Below are 27,077 nucleotides of genomic sequence, written 5' to 3'. Positions count from 1 at the left end.
ACACACACACACACACACACACACACACACACACACACACACACACACACACACAAGAAAATAACATAAGAGTAATAAGAGTAATAACATAGCTAGTATTTTTGAAAAACAAGTCTTTGTCTGTGCTCATGTAGAACATGCATAAAGTGAAATTATTAATAACACACAGCTGCAGAAAGACAAATCACTTTAATCCTAACTGCAAAAAGTAATTTGCAGTTAGGATTAAACTTTAATAATTGTGAACAATTCATACAATACTCATACAATATTGTAAACACTTATATATTACAGAAGCAAACATTTTTTCATTCAACACCTGAGCTGTTTTTAAATCACTTCAAGCACAGGCTCACATGGCTTAGGGCCTAATTACAGATTCTTCTCTCTAGCATGCTCTGCATACAAATGCACATAACTAGGCAAAGCCTGATGGGGTGCACAAACAAAGACTGCCACATGGGAACATACAGGGGAAAAACTAAGGTATTATCTTGACGTTGGGGTAAAAGATATGGCATGCTGGTGCGACACAAAGACAAGATCTCAAAGTACAGCAAGGTGGCTGTTTGGGTGGCTATACAGAGTGTCACAAAAATTATTATAATTATAGACCAATCTGCATTGATATAAAGTTTCCATCATGTCAAAGCAACCACTGCTCTTACAAGGAGCAACTGAACTTGAAAAAGACTGTAGCAGGGCTGAAACTATTAAAAAAACAAACCAATAAACAAAAAAAACAAAAACAAAACAGTCCCTTGGCCTGCAGGCATCCTACACCTTCATCAGTCTATAGTAACAAACATTATGAATATGTGAACCTTAGATTATGAAATAAAAGCATATTAACTATGCAGTAGCTACCTGTAGGAGAGCTGTTTTAGAAACACAACTAAAACAGGTCTTTGTTTGTTGGATATTTTTACTTTTAAATTCTTTGCTTTGTTTAAAGAATATAAAATGTCATTTTGAACAGTCACACCATGTTTGATAAACAATATAAAGCCCTGGAAACATAACAAATTAACACTTGTTTAACACTTCATTCGCACCAATATTAGTTGCAACTTTAGTATAACTAATAACCACCACGATGCTAGACAGTCTACAAATAAATAATACCATCAAGGAAACATTTAAATGAGTATGGTTTTGTAGCTTAATGTGGTAACTGTTTCTGCATGCATAAATTAAGGATTAAGCAAGATTACATTCTTCTATGATGCTCATAAAATGTGCTCACTCCACCTGCATTAACAACAAAGGTAGCTGTGTTACCATTTCAGCAGGTGCGTATGTTTCATTTAGGTGTAATCAGATGGGCAGAAGATTGACAAAAAAAAACAACAAAAACCCCGTGTGACCATGGACAAATAAATATAGCTTTGCAGCAGGTGTGACCTTGGACCTGTTATTTCCTATGGGGGTGAACAGAACAGCTAGGAATGAATGGTATCATTACCCACACACATACAGAAGCCCCACTGCAAGTACACATGGGTATACAAGCAGACAGAAGTAAACAAATACAAACAGAAAAATATATCCTGCCAAACAAGACCCCAAGAAAATACATGCAAAGACACACTCAATCATGAGCTGTTGGAATTTGGAACAAATCAGGCAAGGAGAAAAGTTGAAAAGAGGACAACCCATTGTCTTTGTATTGTGAATTTCTTCAGTCCAACAGAAAGGCCTTAACAGAGATTTTTGACTTTGTTGGAGGGAAAAAAGTCAAATAAAAACAAAAGGGAACACTCTTTCAAACATAAAAAGTTCTCAAAGGTGCTGTGGGTGAGGAAATGGTGCTTTAAAGGAATCTGCTGCCAAGATGAGCTGCTGGACATTTCATGGAGATATATTACTCTAGATGATTAGCATTTTGCAACATGTGACACACAAACAAGAACAATTTAATTAAAGGATACTCAGAAGAAGGATGATGTGAGACTCTGCCACAAACTGTGCCTGACTGCTGCCATGAATATAACTCTGGGGGGGAAGAGAAAGAGAAGAAAACAATGTCAGTTAAGAATTTTCTTTTCAGCTAGTAATTCAGTCACTAACAAACTCAATAAAACTTCTATAATAAACAAAAGGACACGGTGGGATTGTGGTTCTGGAATTATTTTGTATTACCACACAGTAATGCTACCAGTTCTTTGAAGGGCTAAACTGAATCATCAGATAAAACCACATTCATAGTTTAGCCTGTTTAAAACTAACTTCAGTTGTGCTCCCAGACAGCAGTTGTATACTCTTTCTGCAGTGTCCATGGAGCGTTTCTACCAGCTGGCAGTGTATTATAAATGCACTAGACAAATAAGCAAATAAACCTTAAAAATAATTAAGTAAAATCTTCCCCAATGTGACGTTCTGAGGGTGGCATAAAATGCATCATAGACAGGACGAACAGAATTTTAAGAGACCCGTCACTAGTGTTTTAATAAATGAATAGAAAGTGGGGATCTGAGTGGAGAAGTAATTGTATTTAATTGTATAAATTGTGTTGCTTGAGTATGTTTCTAGATCAGAATTCATTAATGTGTTTGTTCATATGACTCAAGCCTGAGGAATTATCCATGTGGTGTGTAGGTGTATAGAAAGGGTACATTTTTCATGCAGTGGGCAGAGAGGTCAACCTAAACCTACATTACCGATCACACACACATACACATATGATTGCTCTGAATGAGAATTGCTATGTTTTATGCAGTCTGCCAAAGCTAAACTTCCCACTTCAGTACAATCTTCTCTAAATGTTGAATTAATTGTACTTTAAAATCTTTCAGAATGAATCAAATACAAAACAATAAAAAAACAAAATGGAAATAGTACAGGGTCATCAAATCTAACCGTTCCAGAAACAAAAATTATAATTATCCTGATTTCTGTGCATTTCAGACACTTTATGATCAGAATCATTGACATCTAATAAACTGATCTTTTTTCCACTATAACTTATAGCCATCTAAACCTGATGATATGCTTGGATCAATGTCCCCGCTGAAGCTCATACTTCATTGAGATTCGAAGCAAAATGCTGGGATTCCAGCTCCTGTGCTAAGATGTCAGAGGTCTACTTTGACTAACATCTGTCTGTTAGAGAAAAAGAAGCAGACAAAATGAGGGTCTGAGGAAAGGAAACAAACAGAAGAAGGGAGAAAGTCTTTCAGAGTGTTTAACATTGTTGAATCCCTGCAGATTATCAGTGTCTAGGCAGATCAAGGGTCTGCTTTTCCACTTGACTGGTGTAGTGTTCATTCCTTTTCTATCAGACAAGAATAAGTATGGAAAGATGAATAGAAGATGACAAAAGAGGTGGAGTAGAGGGTGGACAGCTTTTTCTTGCTTCAGTGGAGAGAAGTGAAGAATTTTTGCACTTGAAAGCAGATAAAAACAATGAGGCCTCAGTGCTGAAACAGATCCTTTTGTTTTCGGTATAAACCTGTTATTCTCTATTAGCTAGGGTTTTTTAAATTATTTTCGGCATTCTTTTCTTGCTGACTAGAAAACAAAGCTCATGTACTAGAACAATGGGAAACTGTTTGGAAATTTTCCTTACATTCCTAATCAGTACATTTGAAACTGGAAGGGGAATTTTGGTTCAGCAGTGGTAGCACTTTGGATAACTTCGGACTGCCTGTCTACTTGCAGTGAACGGCTCTGGGGCAGTGGCAAAAATATGTGGTGCATCTGGTCTGTAGTCTCCTCTTCCTAGTGCTGTTATTAGTCCATCCATCAGTGGCAGAGAAGAGAGAAGTTGTAACATACAAAGAGCTGAAGTGAAGCTGAGTGTTAAAAACAACGAAAAGTCTCCACCGCAGCTGCTGTCTGTACTTCTTTGAGGTTTTTGCCCCTCCTCAGACATCTCCACATAGACAACAGAACAGCAGATAGTGGCTTGCACCTTCACCATTCCCTAACTTCCCTGTTTTGTGTCAATAGAAAAAGCAATTTGCATTTGCTGGTGATGATACTAACCTAATACTCATATAACAAAATGAAAAATAAAACGACAACTATAGAATACACCATTTGTGAAATACTGTAAACTCTTAATATCATGTTTACCTATTAGATGGGCACTGTGCCAGATATATTGACACTTACACTGTGATAAACCCATTTCAGATGACGGGGGTACTTTAAATCCATGATTTGCCCCCTTTAAAAGGTTAAAGCTTTTGCTTGCTAAGTTGATAATTGACCCATCACATGAGTTTCAACTGATAACCTCTGTAAGACATAGTTCAGACCAGGATATGCAAAACAAACAATCTCTAGCTGCCTTTTGTCCTTACACCTACATAAGCTTTTTGAATGAACTTCTGGTGTATTTTTCAGTTAACTGTAGAGCTCTTCATTTTAATACCCACTAAGAAGCCCACTCACATTTTCAGGAGACTATTAGTTAAGCTCGTTAAGTACACACAACAGTATGAAGGGGTTAAAAAAAAAAACTGTCACAATGACAAAACAAATTAAACAAGTCCTAGAAAGTTTGGGAAACCACACACTGAAAGTAATAGGTGCGTCAGTAACCAATGGGGATTTTTCTTTCATTACTGGAACTTAAAAAAAACCCTCCAAACAACAAAAAAAACCACATCCATACCATTGTTCCACTTGCTACATGTTACCCTTAAGCACAAAACAAGTCAATGCTTGGCGGATAAAACATTCTTCAATCCATGGTTGGGCACTTCCAATTAACCTGATGTATTAAAATGTAGCTGTTTAATTCATTAATGTGCGGAGCAGAACATTGTGTGCATGTTTCAGTGTACGTAGCTAAACAGGTGTCCACAAAACACGTAAGTAAATGTTTGTAAATTAAACTGCTTAGAGAGAACAGCCTTTTGAGACATTTTGTGTGGCTTTTGTGTGAGTGTGCGTTAATCAGAAGGATTTACCTCAAAGTGATTTGGGGTATAAAAGCAGCAACCTTTAGTCTTCATGTTGCTGAGATAATAAAGACATTTAAATGAGCTAATGCAGAAGTCACATCTTGTAACTTTTTCTCTTACTTAAAAAACAAAAAACAAACAAAAGCAACCCCTCCAAAAACTAAATCCCATTCTCTGATCTATATAATCTATATAATAGATCAATGTACTTGGTGCCATTAACTAAATTTCTCTTATATTGTAAGGTTTGCAATATTATATGGTTATATTTCAAGCAAAATCCCACAAAAAGGTCAAAACATAATATTAGTCATTTGCTCAGTTCTGCTTCAGGTCTATCTGTTGCTGCTCAGTGCAATACATAGAAACCCTCACCCTGACATACTCCATAATCTGTGGAGTATGCCTAATATACAGAAACCCTTGTTAACATTTTTTGTTTTAAATATTTCTTGTTTTTACTTTTGTTTCATTTTTTTAAATACACAAGAAAAAAACTATTATATGATCGCTGGTGCGATTCTGGTGCACAGCATGCTGACACATACATTTTCTCCTTTTTAAATAGGCTCACAATGGCTTGCCTGCATAAATTTAGACAGGTTCATGCTGGGGAGCGTCTGGTACAACTGCAGTCTACTACTGCTCCAATTAATCTGATGGATTAGTTTCTTGCTTTTTGGAGGGTTTTTTGGGTTCTTTTTTAAGACTGCCATGTCTGCAAATTAGGTTAAAACATTGTCTTGTATAAACAAATGATTTAAGTTAGATAGAGTGGTAAATAAAAGTTGGACATGCGGCCCCACTCTGTATAGACAAGTTACATAAAAAATAACATATTCAATCGATCAATAGCTTGGGTATACATGTGATAACATTCTTCTTCAACAAGAATGAAGATGTGCACAGCAGTATATGCTGACTATGTTCATGGACCCATTTGAAAACACGGATATTAAAATCATCATTATACAAGAATAACCATCTGTAACATTATGACAGAAATTATGTATTTGCACTCATGTAAGTATAAAATATTGATTCACATTTAATATACATTTGTTTAGCCCAGCTTCTGAAATAACAGGTTATATATGAATCAGCCTTCAATTACAGACAGGCTTTCATTTCCAAATAACAGCTCTGGTGAATCCTCAAATTAAATTCTACATGAGTTTGAGAATGGCTGAGTGCATACAGTACATACACAACGTTTGGCAAACATTTAAATGCACAAACTCCAGAACTGCTGTAAATTTTCTGGGGGGGTTTTTGAGTTGGGAAAATCTTTCTTAACCACATGCACAGGAATAATCAAAAGCAGTAATGCCACACACTAATTGTGTTAAAGTTTTGCAAAATAAAACACACAAAAAATAAATTACATAACTAAAACATGTCTCCAACTTCACACTTTGTAACCATTTCAAATGAACACCTCTATTACTTTAGTAAACAGAACGCCCTCAAGTTAAGGAAACAGTGGTATAGGAACAGCATTATTTATTTGTCGTGACCATGCCCGGCTATTGTCAGAGACCCAGCTTTGGGCTTCAGTTTATTTATTCATTTATCTTTTAATGAATGTATTTACTTTCAGGTAATGGCACAGACACAGACTAAAATCAGGTATACATATACATATACATATATGTATATATACACATATATGTTCCCACCAATTGAGCATTGCGTGGCACATCTGACATACTGTTTTACTTTTGTCCATGACGCACTTACCATCAGGGTCATGCTTCACATGAAAACCAAGACAGTTTCAAACGCCAGATCTGAATGAGGGTGGGGGAGGTTCAATTTGCCATGTTGCAACGAGCTTAGCTTCTGTCTTGCTAGCTTGCGCTGCGCTCAGTGGATCTGCACTCGACAGTGCAGCCTAGGCGGAGTAGTCGAACGCAGATCCACTGAGCGCTCAACACAGACAGCATCGTCAGAAGAAAAGTTGATAAAATAAATTTAAAAAAAATGTGTATTGTTCGATACATATGCGTACCGAACCGAAAGCACTGTATCGAACGGTTCAATATCGATACGAGTATTGTTGCACCAAAAAAAAAATAAAATAAAATAAAATATATATATATATATATATATATACACACACACACACACACACACACCATTCAAAGAGGAATGCCCTGCAGCACATAACAACTTAATGTCTTAACAACAAGAACTGAAAGCATTTAGAGGTGATTTATTCACAGCCGCTGTGAGACTGGTTAGGTTCATTGAACCCTTCATTTGAACAAATATGATAGTCTATTTAAGGGATTCAGGTAATGCTTTAAAATCTCATTATCTACTCAGTGTTTATGCAGTTCAGTGTTTACGCACTCCGTGGAGAGTTCAGTTTAATTACCCAAGAGTCAATTAAAGCCATTCAAACCCGTTTTCTTTTTTGAAAACATGTCAATCAGTGAAATGAGGTGACTTTTAACTTCCTAAATATGCAGAATTTTATTAATTATTTTGTTTTCAGTGATATATAGACAAAGACAGCCAAGGTGAGGGACTTGAGATGACTTGCGTTGAGTCAGAGATTTATAACAGACTGTTACTTGTTCTGCATGTGGCTGGGATTAGTAACAGAGTAGACAATCAATCTGAAGAATGACATAATGGATGCAAAGTGAACTAAGATATACAAGGTAAAATAATTTTAATTATTTCATATAATTATTTTATATGATGACCACTATGATATGAACCATAGCCTCTTATGGGACTTCTGAATCAAGCTCAATCAAGTTGTTTTTTGTTTAATTTTTGTTTTCTTTTAAATAAAAGTTTCTCATAGCCCAATGTCTGTCTTTATGACTAAGAGTTAGTTTATAGCCTACTGACACAAAATGTAAGTAGCTGATCTTCCCACAATAATAGCTATTTTTAGCTCTGTAAATCTCAGTAAGGCAGGAAGTAAAAGTGTGTAGGAATGGAGACACTAAATTTTGTTAACGTGTGGTTTTTTGTGAACTGCATATTTTCAAGGTACAGTTTCTGATAAATTATTTTTTAATTTGCCTTGGTGACCACTTTAATTTGACTCACCATGAGCCCTACAAAGCATGCCTCTAATCATCCTGGGACAGAAGCATTAATAGGCCAAGGAGAAATGATGCAGCCCTCCTGAGGGGAAACCACTGCAACACTGATGTAAATTTACACTGATGTACGTCTACATATACTTCAGAGTTTATTTCTTTTATTTTGGGGGCTTATTATTGACTGGAACAACGTGTCAAGTATCAGAAAGATGCAATCTAAGATGCTGGCAGGCGGTAACAATGCAAAACTCTGCTTTTCATGACCAGTGTCTTTGTGACACTTTGTGACAATTTCAACAAACCAGTTGGTCTACGTGGCCTTTTAATTTGAACATTTCAGCGCTCAGCCTCATTTAACAACAACAAAAAAAGACCTGCATTGTTTAATACATCTGAAAAGGAGGGGGAAAGGAAAAAAGAAATAATACAAAACTATACAAAACTAGCCACCTCTTTGTTGAGTTCATCTTGTGCAAAGTTGTTTGAAGTTTTGACCATTCCAATAAACACAACAAAAAAGCAGACAAAAACTCAGGTTATATTGTGCATTCTCCATTAGTGTGTGTGTGTGGGTGGCTGTGTGTGTGCACGCGCACGCATGTGGAACCAAATGGAACCAAACATTCACTAGCAATGGGTATTGTATATCCATGCAGCCACTGACCAATAGGAAACCTGTCTTAATTGAAGGGCCTAACAGTGTCAGCCTAAAAGCTGTTACACTGCTTACCCACTTGCTCTGTTGCATAGTCTATAAAATACCGACAGCTGCAAGTGCTACCCCTCAACCTCCTTGTAGATACACCTAGTGTCATGGTCCTGGGTCGTGCGACCCAGTGTTTTGAGTGTGTTTTTAGTCTATTTTGATGTTTATTGTTTATTTAGGTTCATTAAGTTATTCTAGCTCATTTGTAATTATATTACCCTTGTGTTAAGTCTCTCTTGCCCTTCATGTGTTTGTCTGTGTGTCTTATGTAGCCAAGTTCATGTTGTCGTTTCTGTCATCTTCCCTTGTACTCAGTCTCCCTGGTTCGTGCGTCTACCTGTCATGAGTCATGTCTGCGTGGTTATGTTTAGTTCATGTCATGTCTAATCTCCATGTTTCCTGTTTTACTTTGAAAGTCTGTATTCAATGTCAGTGTATTTAGTTTCACTTCTCCTGTCCTGTCTTTAGGTTCATGTGTGTCAGCTGTGCTCCCATGTGTGGCCACTTCCCCTGATCATCCCTCATGTGTATTTAGTCTCTGGCTGTATCCCAATTCAGGGTCTGCAGCCTTAAAGGCCGCATTTTAAGGCCGATTACGTCACCGCGACGCGACGAAGGCTGTCCCAATTCGAAGGCTGCTCGAAATGCGGCCCTCAAATGAGTCCTTAATTTCCCTGAATTTTAAGGACGTGGCGGTGTAGACTTCGTGGCCCAATATATCCCAGAATGCATAGCGCGGCGGTGGGTGTGGATAATTTTGCTGAAAAAAACGGCGGATGAGGGGCGCCCGAAGAGTAAACTTTAAGTACTGAATATCATGTCACTTATTTATGTGCAAATGTTTAATAACGAAGAACATTAAAACATTACTGTTGGCCACATGTCGGCAAAGTTATGTGACATTAGTGACGTTTGTACTAACTTGGTTTTAAAGCCTTTACTTTAAAATATACTCCGTTCAATAGCTGAGCTTAATCTTACAGAGAATGATCAAAGCTCATGTAGAAAGAAACAAACAAATGAACAAAAGATTTTCTCCTTCATTTCTGTCAAACAAAGCTGTATGAAACGTTTCCAGCTGTTAGTATCATGGTTGCTAGGCAACCTGGGCAGCGCAACGGAGGCTAGACAGTCCCATTTCACAAGCCTCGCACTTCCGGCCTTAGCGGTCTTTAAGTACGCGGCCCTTGAGGATCGTTGAGGCTGCGTACTTTAAGGCTGCAGACCCTGAATTGGGATACAGCCTATGTGTTTCATGCAGTCTGTGTTGCGTCGTCTGTGTTCCCACCTCCATGTTTTCACGATCAGTCTTTGCAGTTATCACCATAGTCTCTGAGTCTTCTTAGTTTGTCACAGTACTAGTTTTCCCAGTTTAGTTATAGTCTAGTTTAGTCACGCTATTCCTGCTGTGTTTGTACACTTTGTCTTCAGCCATAATAAAGGCTCACTTTCTGTTAAAGTTCACTCCCGTCTACTCACTTGTGTACGCACCTGGGTCCATCACACACACCACCACACGGCCTGTCTCCGCAGACCGTGACACCTAGGGTTTAAGTTTGAAAATCCTAGGTGACCATTTTCGCAAAATATTGTGTTTACAAGATTTTCAGAAAACTTGACCTCTAACTTTGATGTTGACCTTGACGTCACTGATATTCAAGTCCATGATTTTTGCTATATTCACCTATGGTATGAATGTGAAATGTTGTCCTATGTTGGCTCTTTCCTGGGTTATTGTGTTCACAAACTTAAGTGTATGAGGTGCCGTAAGGGAGATTATCATGGAGATAAGTATGTAGAACAGTGAGGTTGTCGTTTTAAAAAAAAAAAAAAAAAATTCCATTCATGCAACGCAAAAGGATTGATATTCTAAGTAGCCAGTAATCAACATAACACACAAACACCGTGCAGGGAGGAGTGGATGTATTGCATGCATACAGACTACCAAAACACCACACCCCCCTCTTGCCCCTGCCTGTCTTTTAATTCTGGCTGTATTGTCTCTCTGTCTTGTTCTGTGTAAAAGGCACTCTATTTCTCAGGCACTGTTGGTGCTCTCTGTAATTTTTCAGTCTGTTTGACAACAAATGGGTTACACCCTCATCTGATGTAGCTCTCTAATGTACCCTTCAGCTCTTCTTTCTTTTTCCCTGTCATTTCCACATCCCTCTAGTCCACTCATTTGCTATCTCTTGATTTTGAAACACTTTTATTCATGCCCAAAATAGCTTCTTCAGTTGAAGTTGATGGTATTGTTTGTGTGTAGAAATAATTTATTTTTTAAAAACCTAATTCATCTGTGCTAATGCATGGTATTGCACACATGACAGGGAGCAGTTTTGTACTTTTGCATTATATAATTAAATGAAAGTTATGTACATACATACAGTTTTTCCTTTTCTTTATTTTTGTCCCAACTAAGTCCTTATTCAGTCTGTTTATCAGTTCAAATAATTACTTATTTTTGTCTTCCTTCTGCTCCTCTTTCTCCTCCATGCCCTGCCTACTCACTCCCACTCTGCCTGTGGTCAGCTAATTTGAAACAAACATACCTGCCTGATTATTCATACTTACAGCCAGTTTAAAGTCACCAACTAGCAAAACACCTTTAAATTGTGACAGTTAGGCAGACTATGCAGGCACAGGGTGAACATACAAACTCCATACTTGCAGGCGATTGAAACCCAAAGCATTCTTGCTTTGATGCAACATTACTAACCATTGTTTTACAGTGTCACCCTGCAGTTATACTTTCCATATCCATGAGTTCATGAAGGTCCACTTGAGTTTGACTAATGTAAATTTCATCACCATAAGGCTAACATGAAGCTTCGTGTGACTCTGTGTTCCTGCCATTTTTTTAATGACCATGCTGACTATGCATGCCTACGACAGACTACAAAATATACTTAAAAAAAGTTTTATAACAATGCCAATGTGTGCAATGAGTATACTTTTGCTCTTAAAAGGTTATAGTGATAATGGTGCCCTTTACTTAATAACATTTCAAAGTGTTCCTAAAATCCTGCCATCCACTATTCTTTAACAGCAGTAACTCCACTCACATAGTTTGCAACAACATGCAATGTGTGCTTTTACTCTATTATTTTTGCTTTGTCTTGAATTTTGGACCCACTTATCTGACATAGGAGCAGGACTAGGCTTGGCTATATTTGACTACAAATGATGCTCGTCTTTTTTTCTTTACACTTTTGAACCACACCTTAACCTTCCTCTCTTGTTCTCTCCATCCCCTGATGGTAAATGGCAGTGAATGAGAAGATGATTCAGAAAGGATCAGTATCATCTTATCCTTTCTGTTTCTTCCCACCCCTTTTCATGTTACCTTTTCTCACCTCTTTTTCTAATCTCCCACATTCACCAGACCGTGTAATTCCTTCAAAATGATGAGCGAGCAAGACTAGGTACACTATATTGAAAGGATTTGTCAACTGACGAATGGTACAGTGAAGCAGATGAAATTGTAGTGAGTCTCACTATGGAGCCAAAAAAAAAAAAAAAAAAAAAAGAAAAAAAACTGCTGCCTCAAAATGTGACAGAAACATAGTTTTGCTTTAACAAACCTATGCACAGAGGTTCATACATAGACTATACCCAAAATCCATGTACTCATGAATTACAAGAAGCATGCACATACCAAACACTTACACACATGCTGTGATATGGCAAACTGTCAAAAAAGGCAAGCTAAGTATAGAATTATGTCTTTTAAATATATTTTTTTTTAACTTAAAGTTAAAGAAGAATGAGCGATTCCTCGCGAACATTTTCTTCCTGTGGGTTTGAGTTGTTTAAAGTACTTTTTTTGTCAGTGTTTTTCTTATGTGTTTGACTTTGACCAACTCCTTTTTTCACCTTTATTGGCTGATGACATTTCCATATTTCCAGCTGATTTTTACATGTTTGGTTGATGGTTTTTGACAGTCGTTGTCATCCCTGCTAACCTTTCATGTTTTAGTGAAGCACTGCTTTAACTTTTATTGGCTATCTGCAAATGGTTGACTTTTGGCTTGCAGAGGGCATCATTGTTAGGTTAGAATTAGTCAGTCTGTTGTGTCTTTACACGTTCTGAGTGAATATGAAGTATTTTGAACTCTGTCTGGCAACATAGTGTCATAAGTTGACATTTTGGGATTAATAAAGTATTTCTGATTCAGTCTGAATATTTGTTTAGACCAGTAGACACTAAGCATCGTATACGTCTCTGCACCCAACTGTTTACGCACCCTGACACTAAGCTAAAGTGAGTGAAAGCCCTGTTTTCAGCAGAAAAATCCAATTAAGGGATACATCCCATTTTAAACACATATCATGGAAATGAGACACTTATATGAGGTGCCGTAAGGGACATTATTACTGAAATGCTCTCACACACACTACTGAAATTTTATCTCTCAAACACACTACTGAAATGCATCACACACTCCACTGAAACCCAAGGCATTTCAGCTGAACAGGAAGTTGTTTCCTGACAAGGAAACTGACGGAAAAAGTGGTACATTTCAAACCACTACAAGCAACCTGCTAGTACAGCGGTCCCCACCCTTTTTTTGCGCCACAGACCATTTAAGGCCAACAATATTTTCACGGACCGGCCTTTAAGGTGTCGCGGATAAATACAATAAAATAAAACGTGTACCGGTACCCCCCCAAAAAAAGAATATTTAATCATAACACATGGGAAAAGACCCAGGGAAAAGATATAAAAATAACAATAAAAAAGCGATAAACACCCTGAAAACCATAAATTTCAAACCCAAGCCTCAACAGTTGCGGTACCAAATGACTCACAGAGCGGTACTAGTCCAGGGCCCAGGGGTTGGGGATCGCTGTGCTAGTAGCCTAAGTGAAGCAACCGCATTACTTAACAATATATTAGCTTCCTTGAACGTGAAACGCGGAATTCGGAAGGATGTCCTATTTCCCCTAAGCTTTTTATATTGGCACCTCAACTGTTGCCAATATACAAAAACTCAGCACTATGGAAAAAGAATTCTAACAACATACAAGGAGTATCAATTTTTAATAAAAACTTCAAAATAAGTCAATTCGCAGATGGTACATCTATTTTTTTTGAAAGATAAATCAGTGGTAGAGAAAACTCAATTTTCTCTAAAGCTTCTGGTTTATCTCTTAATACCAAAAAATGTGAACTACTCCCGATTCATACAAGCTCTGACTTCTCAATAGCTTCGGTTAGAGTTTAATCTAAAGTTAAATATTTAGGGCTGATAATATCTAAAAGCCTAATTAGAAGAGATTGTAATATTTGTAACCGTATCATGGAGATGAAGAAATCACTTAGCCACTGGTTAACCAGAGACCTCACTATTTTTGGCAGAAACATCGTATCTAAAGCTGAAGGCATCTCCAAATTGATTTATCCTTGTCACTCTCTATATATCACCTCTAAAAACATTAATAAGGCTAACACAGTTATTTTCCAATTTTTGTGGAGGAATAAAACCTATTACATTGAAAGATCTCAGCTTGTTAAGGAATACAATAAAGGTGGCATCAAAGCTCCAGAATTTGAATCTATGGTTGGCACCCTCAGAATTAAATGGTTAAAATCTTGTCTGTCACAGAGTAACTCTGTGTTTCCACATCCCACAACCCTTGTTTAATAAAATAGGAGGATTAGACTTTATTTGAAATGTGATTTTGAGGTAAATAAAATCCCGATCAAGATATCGAACTTTCCCGAACAGACTTTGCAATGATATTGCACGAGTAAAACGATATTTACCCACAACTTCTCTCCTCATAATTCAACCTTATGGAATAATAGGGTAATAAAATGTAATCGAAAATCAATTTTCAAGAGCGACTGGTTTAACAAGAAGATTATATTCATAACAGATTTGTTGCATGAGAACGGTGTCATTCTAAGTTACACAGACTTTTCAGAAAAATATTGTCTAAACTGTTCTCAAAGAGAATATAACTAATTTTGTAAACTGATCCCACTGCCTCTGCTTCATTTGATTAAAAACTTTATGATATACAATATCTTCTCATCAGTGCTTCCTAATTTATTGCTAGGACAATGTCAGCTGTTTGGAAAAAAATGAAATAATAAATGTATTAGTAGTTTCTTCAAATACAAAATATTTCATAGCTATGACAGAATGGTTACATGGCGTGGTTCTGATTTAGTTATTTCAGATACACTCGATAAAGCAAACTCAAAATGTATGAAATGGCCTATTCTACCGAAACACACTTTAAAGTCATAAACAAAATTAATCCTGTGACAGAATTTCTAAAAAAGAGATTTAGCTTTGAGGTGGATCAGTGTTCTTTTTGCACTGATGAAAATGAAACCCTAGAACATCTTTTTTTTCTATGCCCTATCACACAATGCTTTTGGTGTGACTTAAAAATGGATTTCCCTAAAAATTAATGATGTGCCACCATTTGAATTACATCATATAATTTTTTTTATATGGATCATCTAGCATTGGGTGTCTCAGACATTCTTAACATCATCATACTTTTGAGTAAATATCATATCCATTGTGCTATATGGAGGAACACTAAGCCTTCTCTCCCTGGTTTTATTAATGATTTTAAGATATTTTCTTCTTCGCTAAAAAAGACAAAAAGCAAATATGCCAAAGAAAATTAACCAGGATATTGCCGGTCTCCTGCTATTCTAAATTTTGACTTATGCTGAAGCTAATATATTGTTAAGTAATGCAGCTGCTTCACTTAGGCTACCTAGCAGGTTGCTGAGTAGACATCTGTGTAGTGGTTTGTTTGAAATCTACCACTTTTTGCTTCAGTTTCCTTGTCAGGAAACAACTTCCTGTTCAACTGAAATGCCTTGGTTTTCAGTGGAGTGTGTGAGAGGGTTTCAGTGTGAGAGCGTTTCAGTAGTGTATATGAGAGATAAAATTTCAATAGTGTGTATGAGAGATAAAATTTCAGTAGTGTGTGTGAGAGCGTTTCAGTAATAATGTCCCTTACAGCACCTCATACACGCACGCACTCAGCTTGCAGACACAAACATAATTTCTCAGATTCCTCCCTTTCTTCTATATGGCCATTTCACTTTCATTGTTCTGATCCTACTCTCCTCCAAGTTCATAGTTTTTTTCCATTTTCCTTCCATATTTTTATTTTAATTTCACACTTCAGTGGAGAAACCTAAATGATGACCTGCAAAGCTATATCTGGAAATACTGTGTGAGTAAGTATTTGCACACATATTGATAATAAGTGGCAATTCTCTAAAACACAGCAACTATATGAAAGAAAGGATGGTTGAGTCAAATTCCTTGTTTATGTGCACAAACTTTGTCAAATATAGATTACTCTAATTCCGATTGATAGCTGGGTTAAACAAAAAGACCTGAAAGGAAGACAACATGAAAGGAAGAAAGCGAAGAAAAAATGGGGGCTATCGTGGCGACTTGGCAGTTTGTGTTTAATCGAAAGGTTGCCGGTTCGAGCCCCGGCTCACACAGTCTCTGTCTTTGTGTCCTTGGGCAAGACACTTCACCCGTTGCCTACTGGTGGTGGTCAGAGGGCCCGGTGGCGCCAGTGTCCGGCAGCCACTTGGCAAGCTGTTCTCGCCTTCTGTCAGTGCGCCCCAGGGTGGCTGTAGCTACAATGTAGCTTACCATCACCAGTGTGTGAATGTGTGCGTGAATGGGTGGATGACTGAACATGTAAAGTGCTTTGAGGTCCTTAGGGACTAGTGAAGCGCTATACAAATACAGGCCATTTACCATTGAGAGAAAACAAGCAAGAAAGAATTAAAGAAAAAGTCTTTTGGCCAACACCTCTCTCTTTCCCACTCTGCTTGGCCCAAGATGACTCTGAGATGCCTCTAGGGTGATATTAACACAAAATGACTCTTCCCAGCTGTCCAGTAACATACGCACACACACACATACGCACACACACACTGTCCCATGTCTGACCCGTTAGCAGGTGGTAATGGCACAGAGTCTATTTTACTTGAGGCCAATAACCTTACAGATGTTTTTATCACTGATCTAATATATTTTCACTTACAACCTGGTAAAAAAAGATTAAACTTATACCTTAAAATACAGCTTTTACCAAAAACATAGCTAAGTTTGATCAATTAAAGGACAGAAGACAGTACAAAGCCAAATAGAAACAAAACAACTAAAATTAAATCATATATATACATTTATATGCACTGGGAGGGAAGAAAGAAATGTAACTCATACCACTTGTCCATTCTGTGGATTTTTGTGGGCATAAGGAGGACCTCTGATGTGATTCCACATCTGACCAGATGTCATTGCAAACACCACACACTAGAGAGAGATAAAATAACAGATGAGAGAGTCAAGCATAGATAAGTAACTTTTCCATTACATAAAACATGACATCATATTTTTGTTAAAATGGGGAGAAAACTACACCCCTAATCTCATTTCACACAACGTCCCTGACATGTAAAAGTAGATAAATATGGAAAGACAAATATTTCACTCCAACCTAATGTTGGTGTATATGTATCATACCAGTGCAGCCATGGCCCATCCAGTCTTGTTGTATATGAATTCCAAGTTGTTCCTCCTCAAATACAGCAATCCTCCAACTAGAGATACTAAGAGCGCCAAAGCAATAGTTCCTGAATAATTAGGAGGACGGAAGACCCGAATCTGAAAAGCCAGAAAGAAAGTGAGATGAAAGTGAATAACATGGTAACATGTTGCAGTTGCTATATGACTTTAATTTTGTAGTAGTCTGTATGTATAATTATATTCTATATCTGATGTAAAGCAAAAATTTCCTATGATTTCTTACACATTCAAGATAAAACTCAGTGAGTGGATGAAAGTAACATTATGTATTCAGTGTTTTTCATATTTGAAATTTTTGAGGGTTTTTTATTGAAGGAGAAGCAAATATAAAGCTGATTTAAAATGTCAAATCATTTTCTGAACTAATACTAATGTGAGCAGAAAAGGGTCCTTGAAACTGTCAAATAATTCCATAATTTCAAATAATTTACTTCCAGTACTAAAATATGAATTTTACATATAAATTAAAAACTCCTTGCAGTTAATTTCTGTGACAGAGACATAAAAAGAAATTTAAGAGAGCCACAACACAGCAAGCACAATTACTCCATCTAGAACAAAGACCATGAATCTGTTTCTGACAGAATACTCTTCCTCCACATAATCACACACTACTTTGTGAATTAAAACTACATTATTAATTATATAAAATAATACTAATAATAACTTGTGACATTATACTGGGGTACATACTCTGTTCCATTAAACTCAGTAATATTTGAGGATGTGATCAACAGTGTCAAGGCCAATAAAATTAGTCTATGAAATTCTCTGCAATATGTTTTTTTTCTTCTATTTTCAGTGTCTTTCTTCTTGAGGATATTTCAGTGCGACTATAATACCAAACATTGTTATTCCAACAGATCAAGATGTTCTAAAAGATAAATGTGTAACTGGTGACAATTTTATTTGAGGTGATTGGTGTTGTGGTTTGGTGTTATATAAATACAACTGAACTGGCTTGAAATTATTATATTGCAAATGAGAATGTGTTGACACTCTACAGCTATTAAAAGTTTGCCCTACAAATTTGCCATGTACCAGGCTGCAAATGCTTGACTATGTATGTATGTATAAAGAGGAAAAAACATTTTTTTCCTGTTTATTTTAACATGGTTCTACTACACCCACACTAGAATCTTGATGAAAGGTTGAAGGAAAAAGCCAGAATAACTTATTGTTGTATTCCATCCATTCAACTTTCATTTCCAGAATACAGTGCACACATGACACAAAATGTCAAAGTCAAAGGACACTGATGTATGAATTATTAAAGCAAAAAAAAATGTAGCTAGGTCAAGGGATGAACTAGTCTCGTGTCTACACATAAACAGCTTTGTTACTAGCAGTCGTCACAAAAATACATAATTTGTTTCCATTTATTTAGTTGAATCTAAGAAAAACGTAAAAGTTAAAGTATGGCAGGCATACAATTTTTGCAACAAAAAGGTGATTCCCAAAGCTATTAACTATAAGCTTGGCATATCTCAGCATGGTGTGCAGTATGTGCTTAAAACATAAAAAACAAAGCAAAACAAACAAAAAAACCCAACAGCTGATGAGCAGAATCGGAAATTCCTGCCCTTACAAGGAGAGGGAATGCAAACAGCAAAGACACAGGACTTAAGAAATGCATCTGACCTTTGAAGTTTGCTAAACAGGAAATAACCTGAATCGAAAGGTGGCCAACAAGAAGCCTTTCTTAAGTAAGGAAGGGGAAAAGGGAGACTGAGGTATGTCAAATTACACAAGAAATAAATTGAAAAAAAATATTGACAATAGGCCAAGGCCTTATGGAGCGATGACTCCAAATATGAAAGTATTGGTTCATTGTCATCAACATGTGTAGAGGAGATCATCGGGCCAGAGGTACAAAAGTGAGTGTCTACAGTCACTATAGACAAAACACTGTGGATAATCTGTCATGGTTTGCATCAAACTGAATTTCACTCAGTTGTGATGGTGACCTTGTCAAAATCGATTTAATTACGAACACGGAAAAGAACCATTAGAGTTTGATCCACCGTGTAGATGCATCTGGAAAAGTATCAACTATATTTTTGCTATGTTATAGCAACTGCCTTATTTTTCAGCATGACAATGAGCCAAACATACTGCCAACAAATTTTATTTTATTGGCAGTTAAAGAAAATCATCACCATGACGGAGAATGGAACAAAAAGAAGCCAACAACCAAAAAAGTGCCTTCGAATGTCCTTTAAGAAGTCTGGACGTATTTATAAAGTAGTATTTATAAATGGAGAAGGCTGGAAGTATTTATAAAGAGTCCTTTAAGAAATTACAAAGAAGCTTTCCTAAGAGTCCAGGTTGTGTTTAAGAATAGAGATAGTCATACAAAATAATGACTTTCAAGCTCATTAGAACTGCATATGCAATTTTTTCCTTACATAGTTCACCTCTATCTATGTTTGCATATGTTACAATCAAACTCTTATTCCCCATTTTCCTAACAAAATATAAAGAAATGAAATGAGATTGAAGACTTTTGCACATTACTGTAGGCTTCTAGAATATCCATCTGCTAGTCAAGGAAACTGCCAAGGAAAAATTATAAGTAACTTGTGCAAGCAGGTTACAAGCATATTTTCTGCTGGAATTGAAAACTGAAGGTTGAATTGAAAACCAAAGAGAGAGAGAGAAAAAAACAACCTGGGTCAAAAACACCTCAGCATTACACAGTAATAGCCAATTTGAAGGAAAGCATTGTCGGGGATGCATCCACTGAAGACAAAACACTTAGTCACATAGAAAAGTGTTGTATGAATTTATGAGTGAATGAGACTTATAGCAGAAAGTGTTTTGAGTATATAAATACCAGTCCATTTATCGAAAAGGTCAATAAACTGCAATACACGGGATTTCAACAGTTCTAACCATATCTACAAAAACTATTGTGGGTGTATCTACACAGGTTTCTTCATCATTTCTCACAAACACATGAATGTTTCTGCAACTGCACAAAACTGAATAAATGTTTTGATTATAAAGTACCTGAACATCTGTGCGGTCCGCAATCCACTTGGCAAGCTGTTCTGAGGCAAAGCCAATCCTTTGCAGATCAAATGTATCAGCCCTTTTTGGCTTTCCCTTTGCTGGGAAATGCATAAAGGTTGGGGCGCTGTTCATGTTCAACTATGAGAAAGAGAACACACAATGAAGAAGATATTAAGTTAATGAATCATTAAATACACAAGGGCAAAATATTATCCTAAAATCATAACATATTAGCAGACTGGTGGCATAGGCTTGAATTTGTTTTCATTGCTGGCATTTCCTCCAAATACTTCTATCATGTGGGATGATGTAGCATTTTTCACTTCCTCAGCTTTAAATTTTGTTATGAAGTTCGGCAAATAAAAATGCATATGTTGTCATTTAAATGTGGACACAGTAGTATTTCCAGCACAAACAGTTTCATGAATGAGTCATCATTAAGGTGACACAAACAACAAAACATTAGCCAAAATTTTAAGTGAAGATATCCTTACTGCCAGAGAGCATCAGAGAGCAAAGCTGCACTCACTCTGCTTTTGTATCAGTACCATTTCACAGGAGCCAAATTCTAAAGTGCTACTGTCAGGTAAATACTGCATTTAAACTTCAACTTTTTGTTGAAGTTTCAAATCCTGTCTAGACTTTGCACCCAAGACATTTGAGACTGTTGTTAAAATTTATGAGAACTGTCAAGGAAAAAGTTAGTTATGTTTTATTATGTGAAACCTTTCAACTGCCAAAATGATCAAACAAATTTGACTATCTTTACAGTTATGCTATGTAACTTCAAGGACTTTAACCCTTTAAGACCTACCATAGAACCAAGTCCGCCAGAGCTAATATTATATTTTTACATGGTGTGGTGCCATTTTTGGGAGCATTTCAAGTTGCTATACATCAATACAACACTTATAGCCCAGATTTTAATAATTTATTATTCATTAAGTGCATAGTAATTACATAAATTGCAAAAAAGTGCAATAAACTACAAAAAAATTGAAAATCGTTTTGGCTTTTTTAACATATATTTCTAGTTAGAGAAATTTAAGAGGCTTATCCCTCAAAACTGTTAATACAAAAAAGTTGCACAAACTAGTTTCCCACCACAGGAAATTTATTTTGAGGGTCTTCATAGTTTTATTTTTGAAATACACCAATTTTTATATACTGCAGGAAAAACGAAAATAAATATTATACTGCAAATTTGCAAAAAAGCAGCATATGCATCAAAATAAGCTATTTCCAGCAGTGCAATATGAGTCCTAAGCATCCCAGAAACGGCACAGAAAGTCATAAAGTCAAAGACAACTTTTAAAAACACCAGTATAGGCCCTGAGGCCCTGATGGTTAAAAAAAAAAACAAAAACAAAAACTACATTTCCGCGAAAATGACGTCACTTCCGGTTTCGGGCAGGTAATGGCGGACATGCAAAAGTTCGTGCTGACATCTATTCCAACGTAGGAAGTGTGATGAACAGCTGATCGGATCGGCAAAGCGTGTTTCTGGAATATTATGTTTTTGTTGCTGCAAGTGCTTTTTATGCAGTTTTTGCAAAGCTATATGTGGAAGGAAACTGTGACCTAGGACAAGCTGATGGCATAAGATGTAAGTACAACTCCTCCGGTTTCATATGCAAAAAAAATTATTGCGCTAACTCACGTGGTTGCAGAGCTACCGGGATTTAAAAATAGTTACGCAAAACAGAGCGTACCCGCTCCGACCGGCTTTAAAGGGTTAAGGAAAGTCCAAAAATCAGGTCAGGACCCTGCACCATGCTAAAACTCAATACTAAACAACAAAATACAAGACAGAGGACAAGAAGCAACCATTAAAACAATGTAAGAGAAGGAAAAATATACAGAAATAGTAAGCAGAAAAGAACAAAAACAAAAGTAGTAAAAGCAAAAAAAATCTTAGCACTTAAAATGTTTTTTTCTGGATTATTGTTAATCTAAATCATGATAAAAGAAAGAAAAGAACTAAAAACAGGCTTTATATCAATATGCATCTATTGAAAGTTCTAAGAGTATCTTATAATTACAAAACAAAAAAAACCCCCAAAAAACAAAAATGACAGCTATTTTTTTGACGCCTCTTTTCTGAGTTTTAAATATCTGGTAAAACAAAAACAAAGAAGGAACCAGTGGAGGAATAACAAGTACTAACAAACAATCTAGTTCTATCCTCAATCCAACAGATGCATGAACACACATCAAATTATCATTGTTTTTAGTGCAACTTTAGGTAGTGAGTATGACAACCTAAAGACTGCAGTGGGTTTAAGCGAACCAGTTGAAAATGGTTACCTGCTGGAAAACATCAGCTCCCTCATCATAGTCCACTACCGTGAAGAATAGCTTGTTGGAGAAAGCAGATGAGTACCGCCATGAGTTTGCCAGGACCTGGTACTCCTCATTTGCCTGCCTACAAAATAAACAGGACAGACAGAAGAGATATATATTAATTTACTATTGTAAAATGCAACAGTATTACATTCACAATAAACACAAGCATGTGCAAAAACATTTTCCATCAGTGCTATGCTCAAAAACAATCATTCTTTTGTGTACTTAAATTCCAAAACTTAAAGAGCCTAGTTAAAATTAGTATGTAGTATGAAACTGGGACAGAGCTTAAGAGTGATGTGGGAGTGAGGACTCCAGTGATTAGCCATCGTTTTCACTGCCCGATAGTCCTCTTAAAGCAGACACTCAGGTCACCATCTAACATCCATCTTACACTCTCTCCTTGCTCTCTTTTTCTAATGATGTCACACTAATGTTAATAAGAGAATGCTTGGAACAAGGAAAGACAGAGAAAGTGAAGACAAAAGACAAAAGGAGTGACATTAATGTATACATCTGTTAATTATACAGTATAAGTTTTATATAGTAGTTTATATAGTTTTATATAGTACGTATTATATAAGTTCCCTAGTTTGTTGTTAGATTAAAAACACATACAAACAAACATTTAGAATTTAGATATTTTGAATGAAAGGACTTTGTATTTATGGTGTGTATGAAACTGTAAATTGCAGAATCTGGTTTGGCAATGATTTATTGAGTTACTGTCATGCAATTTCAGCAAAGATAATTTTATACGAACGCCAAAAACAGAAACAATAATTTTTTGTGTTGCGTTACTTTCATACACTGAGTCCATTCACTCTGTCTGCCTGCTGTGTGGTACTGACATGGCTGATGAATAACTTATCTAATCAAGTGACTGATGACGTAGAAGAGTGGCTGATTAAAGAAACCAGCCAGGTCAAGATAGAGAAGGTCAGTGATGATTTCATCAGCTGGCTGGATGCCCCTTTGGACACAACGATATGGTCAGCTACCTGGTTTTTACTACATAGCAAAGAGGAGCTGGCTAGGTTTACCATACAAAATGAAGCAGTTACAGACTAAATTTGTATGTAATTTTTACTACATTTTCAGATTAAGCTTATATAACTAATATAACTTAGTATGACTGAAAAAACAAAAATACCATCAAAAACCATCATCACAACCAACCATCAGACAAGCAAGAAATAATTAAGTAATATGCAGCAGACTGCAGTATCACACGTAACACCACATTTTGGGTTCTCTGACAAGAAGCTTTCATAACCATGGACAGCTCTAGAGCTGTCTCAATTATGAACTCCAGTGCCATGATAAGAACTGTCCATGGTGCTGAAATACAATTTAACACTTGTCAGGGCGTTAAAGTTGTAGATTCACATAAGAACAAATTTTCATTAAAAATAGAATGAGAGAAATAATTATTTCAGCCACTGCTGAATTTTAATTTTTCTCACTTGCAAAGAAATGAACAGTGTCTAATTTTAATGGTAGTTTCATTCGAATGGAGAGAGATAATATCTACCTGCCCCCCAAAACAAAACAAAAAAGCAAAATATATGACATAAAAGTTATAAATAAATATTTTTTTTGTTATTGAGTGAAATAAGTATTTGATCCAACCCAACCAGAATTCTTAATCAAGGTTTTTAGACAAAACTGGTGTTTTTTCCATTGATTAAGCACTGCTTCCAGCCAAGAGTGATACCATATATGCCCTATAGCTGCAGAAAAGGCTAACATTGTTATCTTTTTACAAAAAAACAAAAACAAAAAAAACAGCTAAACATAAGAGGTTTTTGGACAAAGTGTGTGTTCTCCATTCTTTAAGCACCGGCACCGTTTCAAAAGTACCGGTTTGGTAATGGTATCGTATAAAACCTAAACGATACCCATCCCTACTCATTATGCGTATAAAACATAGCTTTCCACAGAATCAATTTCTTCCATTCCAACTTCTCCACCATCACGGACAAGACAAGGAAAAAAAAAAAACTGTTGAAGAACCTCAGATTAGATTAGAGAGACAGTAATCTTAGAGAGAGTAATCTAATTTGTTATACAGGTACTTGACCTTGCTGTGTTGTACCTCATTCTGCTGCAAATGTGATACAGGTTGGATTTTTTTTAAGTAGTAATTACAATTTAAGATTGCAGTTGGAGTTTTGTCTGTTGTTGTTGTTGTTATTTTCTTTTAAATCTCCCTGTGCATTTAATGCTTCTAGTATATAAGTGGCTATGGGACTTGTTCTATGGACAGTATTCATTTCCTTTTGGTAGTACAGAAGAAAAGAACATGAGTTTAAAGGACTTTTTCACTGTAGCCCACTCAGAAAACTCACAGGAGGGCATGACATCTTGGGCAATAGCGGGAAGGACAAAGGAATAGCTGTTACAGTAAGAGCTATGGCACATTGTGTCCTACAGTAGGTGTACTGCGCGTGTACGTGTATATACCTGCAGACAGAACATTGCCTTTGAGGCTGTAGGGCAGTGAACATGACGATGACAGAGTAGTTTCTGGGTGGGGCCTTGACAAAACGACGGAACTTGTCCCCATTCATCCGGATAACTGAACGCCGAGAAGACCACTCCATCATCTGGTCAACTTTCTCTGACAGCAGGTTCTGAACACCCAGAAAAAGAAAGAGGTGGAAATAATACATCCCATTAGGATTTTATAGGAAAAAGAAGAACAATGCAATCATAGTTAAGTAACAATTCAGGGAAATAAGACTGTAGTATGTATGATCCTGCTTCCTTACATTTTATCTTAAAAAACGGCAATGTTTCTTCCAGCCTTTTCTCCTCATGTGAAACATGTATACTCTGACTGAAAGTCCAAGGGTGACTCAGTGGTGGTAGAAGACTTAAATAAAAACAGGTTTGACTACTGGCCTATAAATATTAATAGGGTACAAACTAATTTCCCCCCCAAAATTAGGGCTGTCAGCGGTAATGCGACGTTAACGTGGTCATCACAATTAACGCAATTTAAATTTTTTACGCGCTCAACCCATCTGGAGTGCAGAATGAACAAACTTTGGACAAACTGCCATTTCAGGGATTTCGACTCCAGATGGGTTAATTGTTAATCGCGTTAGTCGTGATGACGGCGCATTGACGATGACAGCACTAAAAAAAATATAAAGTTGCCAATGTGAGATTTCTTTGCCTTTAAACCAGATGAAAGAGGCAAAGAGGTGTGCCGCTTGTGCAGACGTATAGTGCACAAGTACTCAAACACGACTAACTTGCATGAGCATGTACGTGTCCACCATCCGGCTGAGTATGCAGCTATCACCACCTTCTGCAGCTCCATCAACAAGCATTTGGGCGCACTCTGAGGAGGGTGCATTTGCTCGCAGATGAAAGAGGATGCTGTTAAACCAGCGCTATTATTTATTTATTTTTTTCTGTTGATGCTTCTATTAGCTCCATCGTTATTAGCAAACTTACTCATGGGCAAATAAATAAATAAATCATCCCTGTAAAAACAATTGACGATGGGCTCAGCCTATCGTCGATAGTCGATATATTCGTCCAGTTGCCCAAGCCTAGTTCACGATCATGCTTTCTAATTCTCACTGTCAGTTTTTAGAAGCCATCATATGCACGCATCTCTGGTATTGGCAGAGGGACATTTAATTCAGGGTTGAAGCATGGCAGAGATCAGCGGCAAGCATTCTGTCATCACATATTACATATGTAGATTAACTTTTCATCTTACTGTCTCCATTACTCTCTCCCCAAATTTGGTAGCATTGGATCAAGTAGACAGTAACTAAATAATTTAGCATTGCACTTCACTCCAGCTACTAATTGGGCACAAAATCTTTTTTGCTCACTCTTACATGTACGTACACACACACACGCACACACACACGCACGCACACATCAGGTCATAGACTTGGCTGAAGAAAGCAGAGCTGTTGTCTAAATCTCTCCAGTAAACTGCCTGGGGACAAGATTGACAGAGACAAACAAAAACTAAAAGGAGGAAGAGGAAGAGAGTGAGGCAGAAATAGGCAATACACACAGCTGTTGACATGTGTTTCTGCAGTATTGCTTGTGTGTTTTAGACAACACGCACACACACACACTCCTATATATACATGGCCCAGGAGGGCCATGTATAATGAGGAAGGAGATTCCCAAGGGAACACGAAAAGGCAACAATAAGTACTACACAAAAACACAAATGTATACACAATAGTGTGAATGTCCACATGAGGTACAAAGTGGTTTCTATACACCTCTGCTTTTCTGCCTTTGATTTATGTACCTTGTTGCTGCCCGTGTGCATTCACCCCCAAAAGGAGAACTGTCAGTCCTGGATGCCAATCATACTGCAGTAATGATGCACTGTCTAACATTTGTTTTACACACACACACACACACACACACACACACACACACACACACACACACA

General features: G+C 36.8%; 1 protein-coding gene across 1 annotated transcript in view; it reads right to left on the bottom strand.

The window, feature by feature from the left end:
* tusc3 (tumor suppressor candidate 3) overlaps positions 1–27,077 on the bottom strand; it is a gene marked incomplete at its 3' end in the record, with an annotated part of 76,409 nt that overhangs the window by 12,521 nt on the left and 36,811 nt on the right. The window contains 6 exon segments of the mRNA XM_005948675.3: positions 1,932–1,995; positions 16,913–17,002; positions 17,213–17,353; positions 20,288–20,428; positions 22,598–22,715; positions 25,103–25,272. Of these exon segments, the coding sequence (XP_005948737.3) occupies positions 1,932–1,995; positions 16,913–17,002; positions 17,213–17,353; positions 20,288–20,428; positions 22,598–22,715; positions 25,103–25,272 (724 nt within the window).

This window comes from Haplochromis burtoni, unplaced genomic scaffold (genome assembly GCF_018398535.1).
Source record: "Haplochromis burtoni strain Fernald_Lab_line unplaced genomic scaffold, NCSU_Asbu1 Contig_612, whole genome shotgun sequence".
NCBI lineage: Eukaryota > Metazoa > Chordata > Actinopteri > Cichliformes > Cichlidae > Haplochromis > Haplochromis burtoni.
The sequence above is the reverse complement of the archived record's forward strand: the minus strand, read 5'-3'. Positions and strand labels throughout refer to the sequence as shown.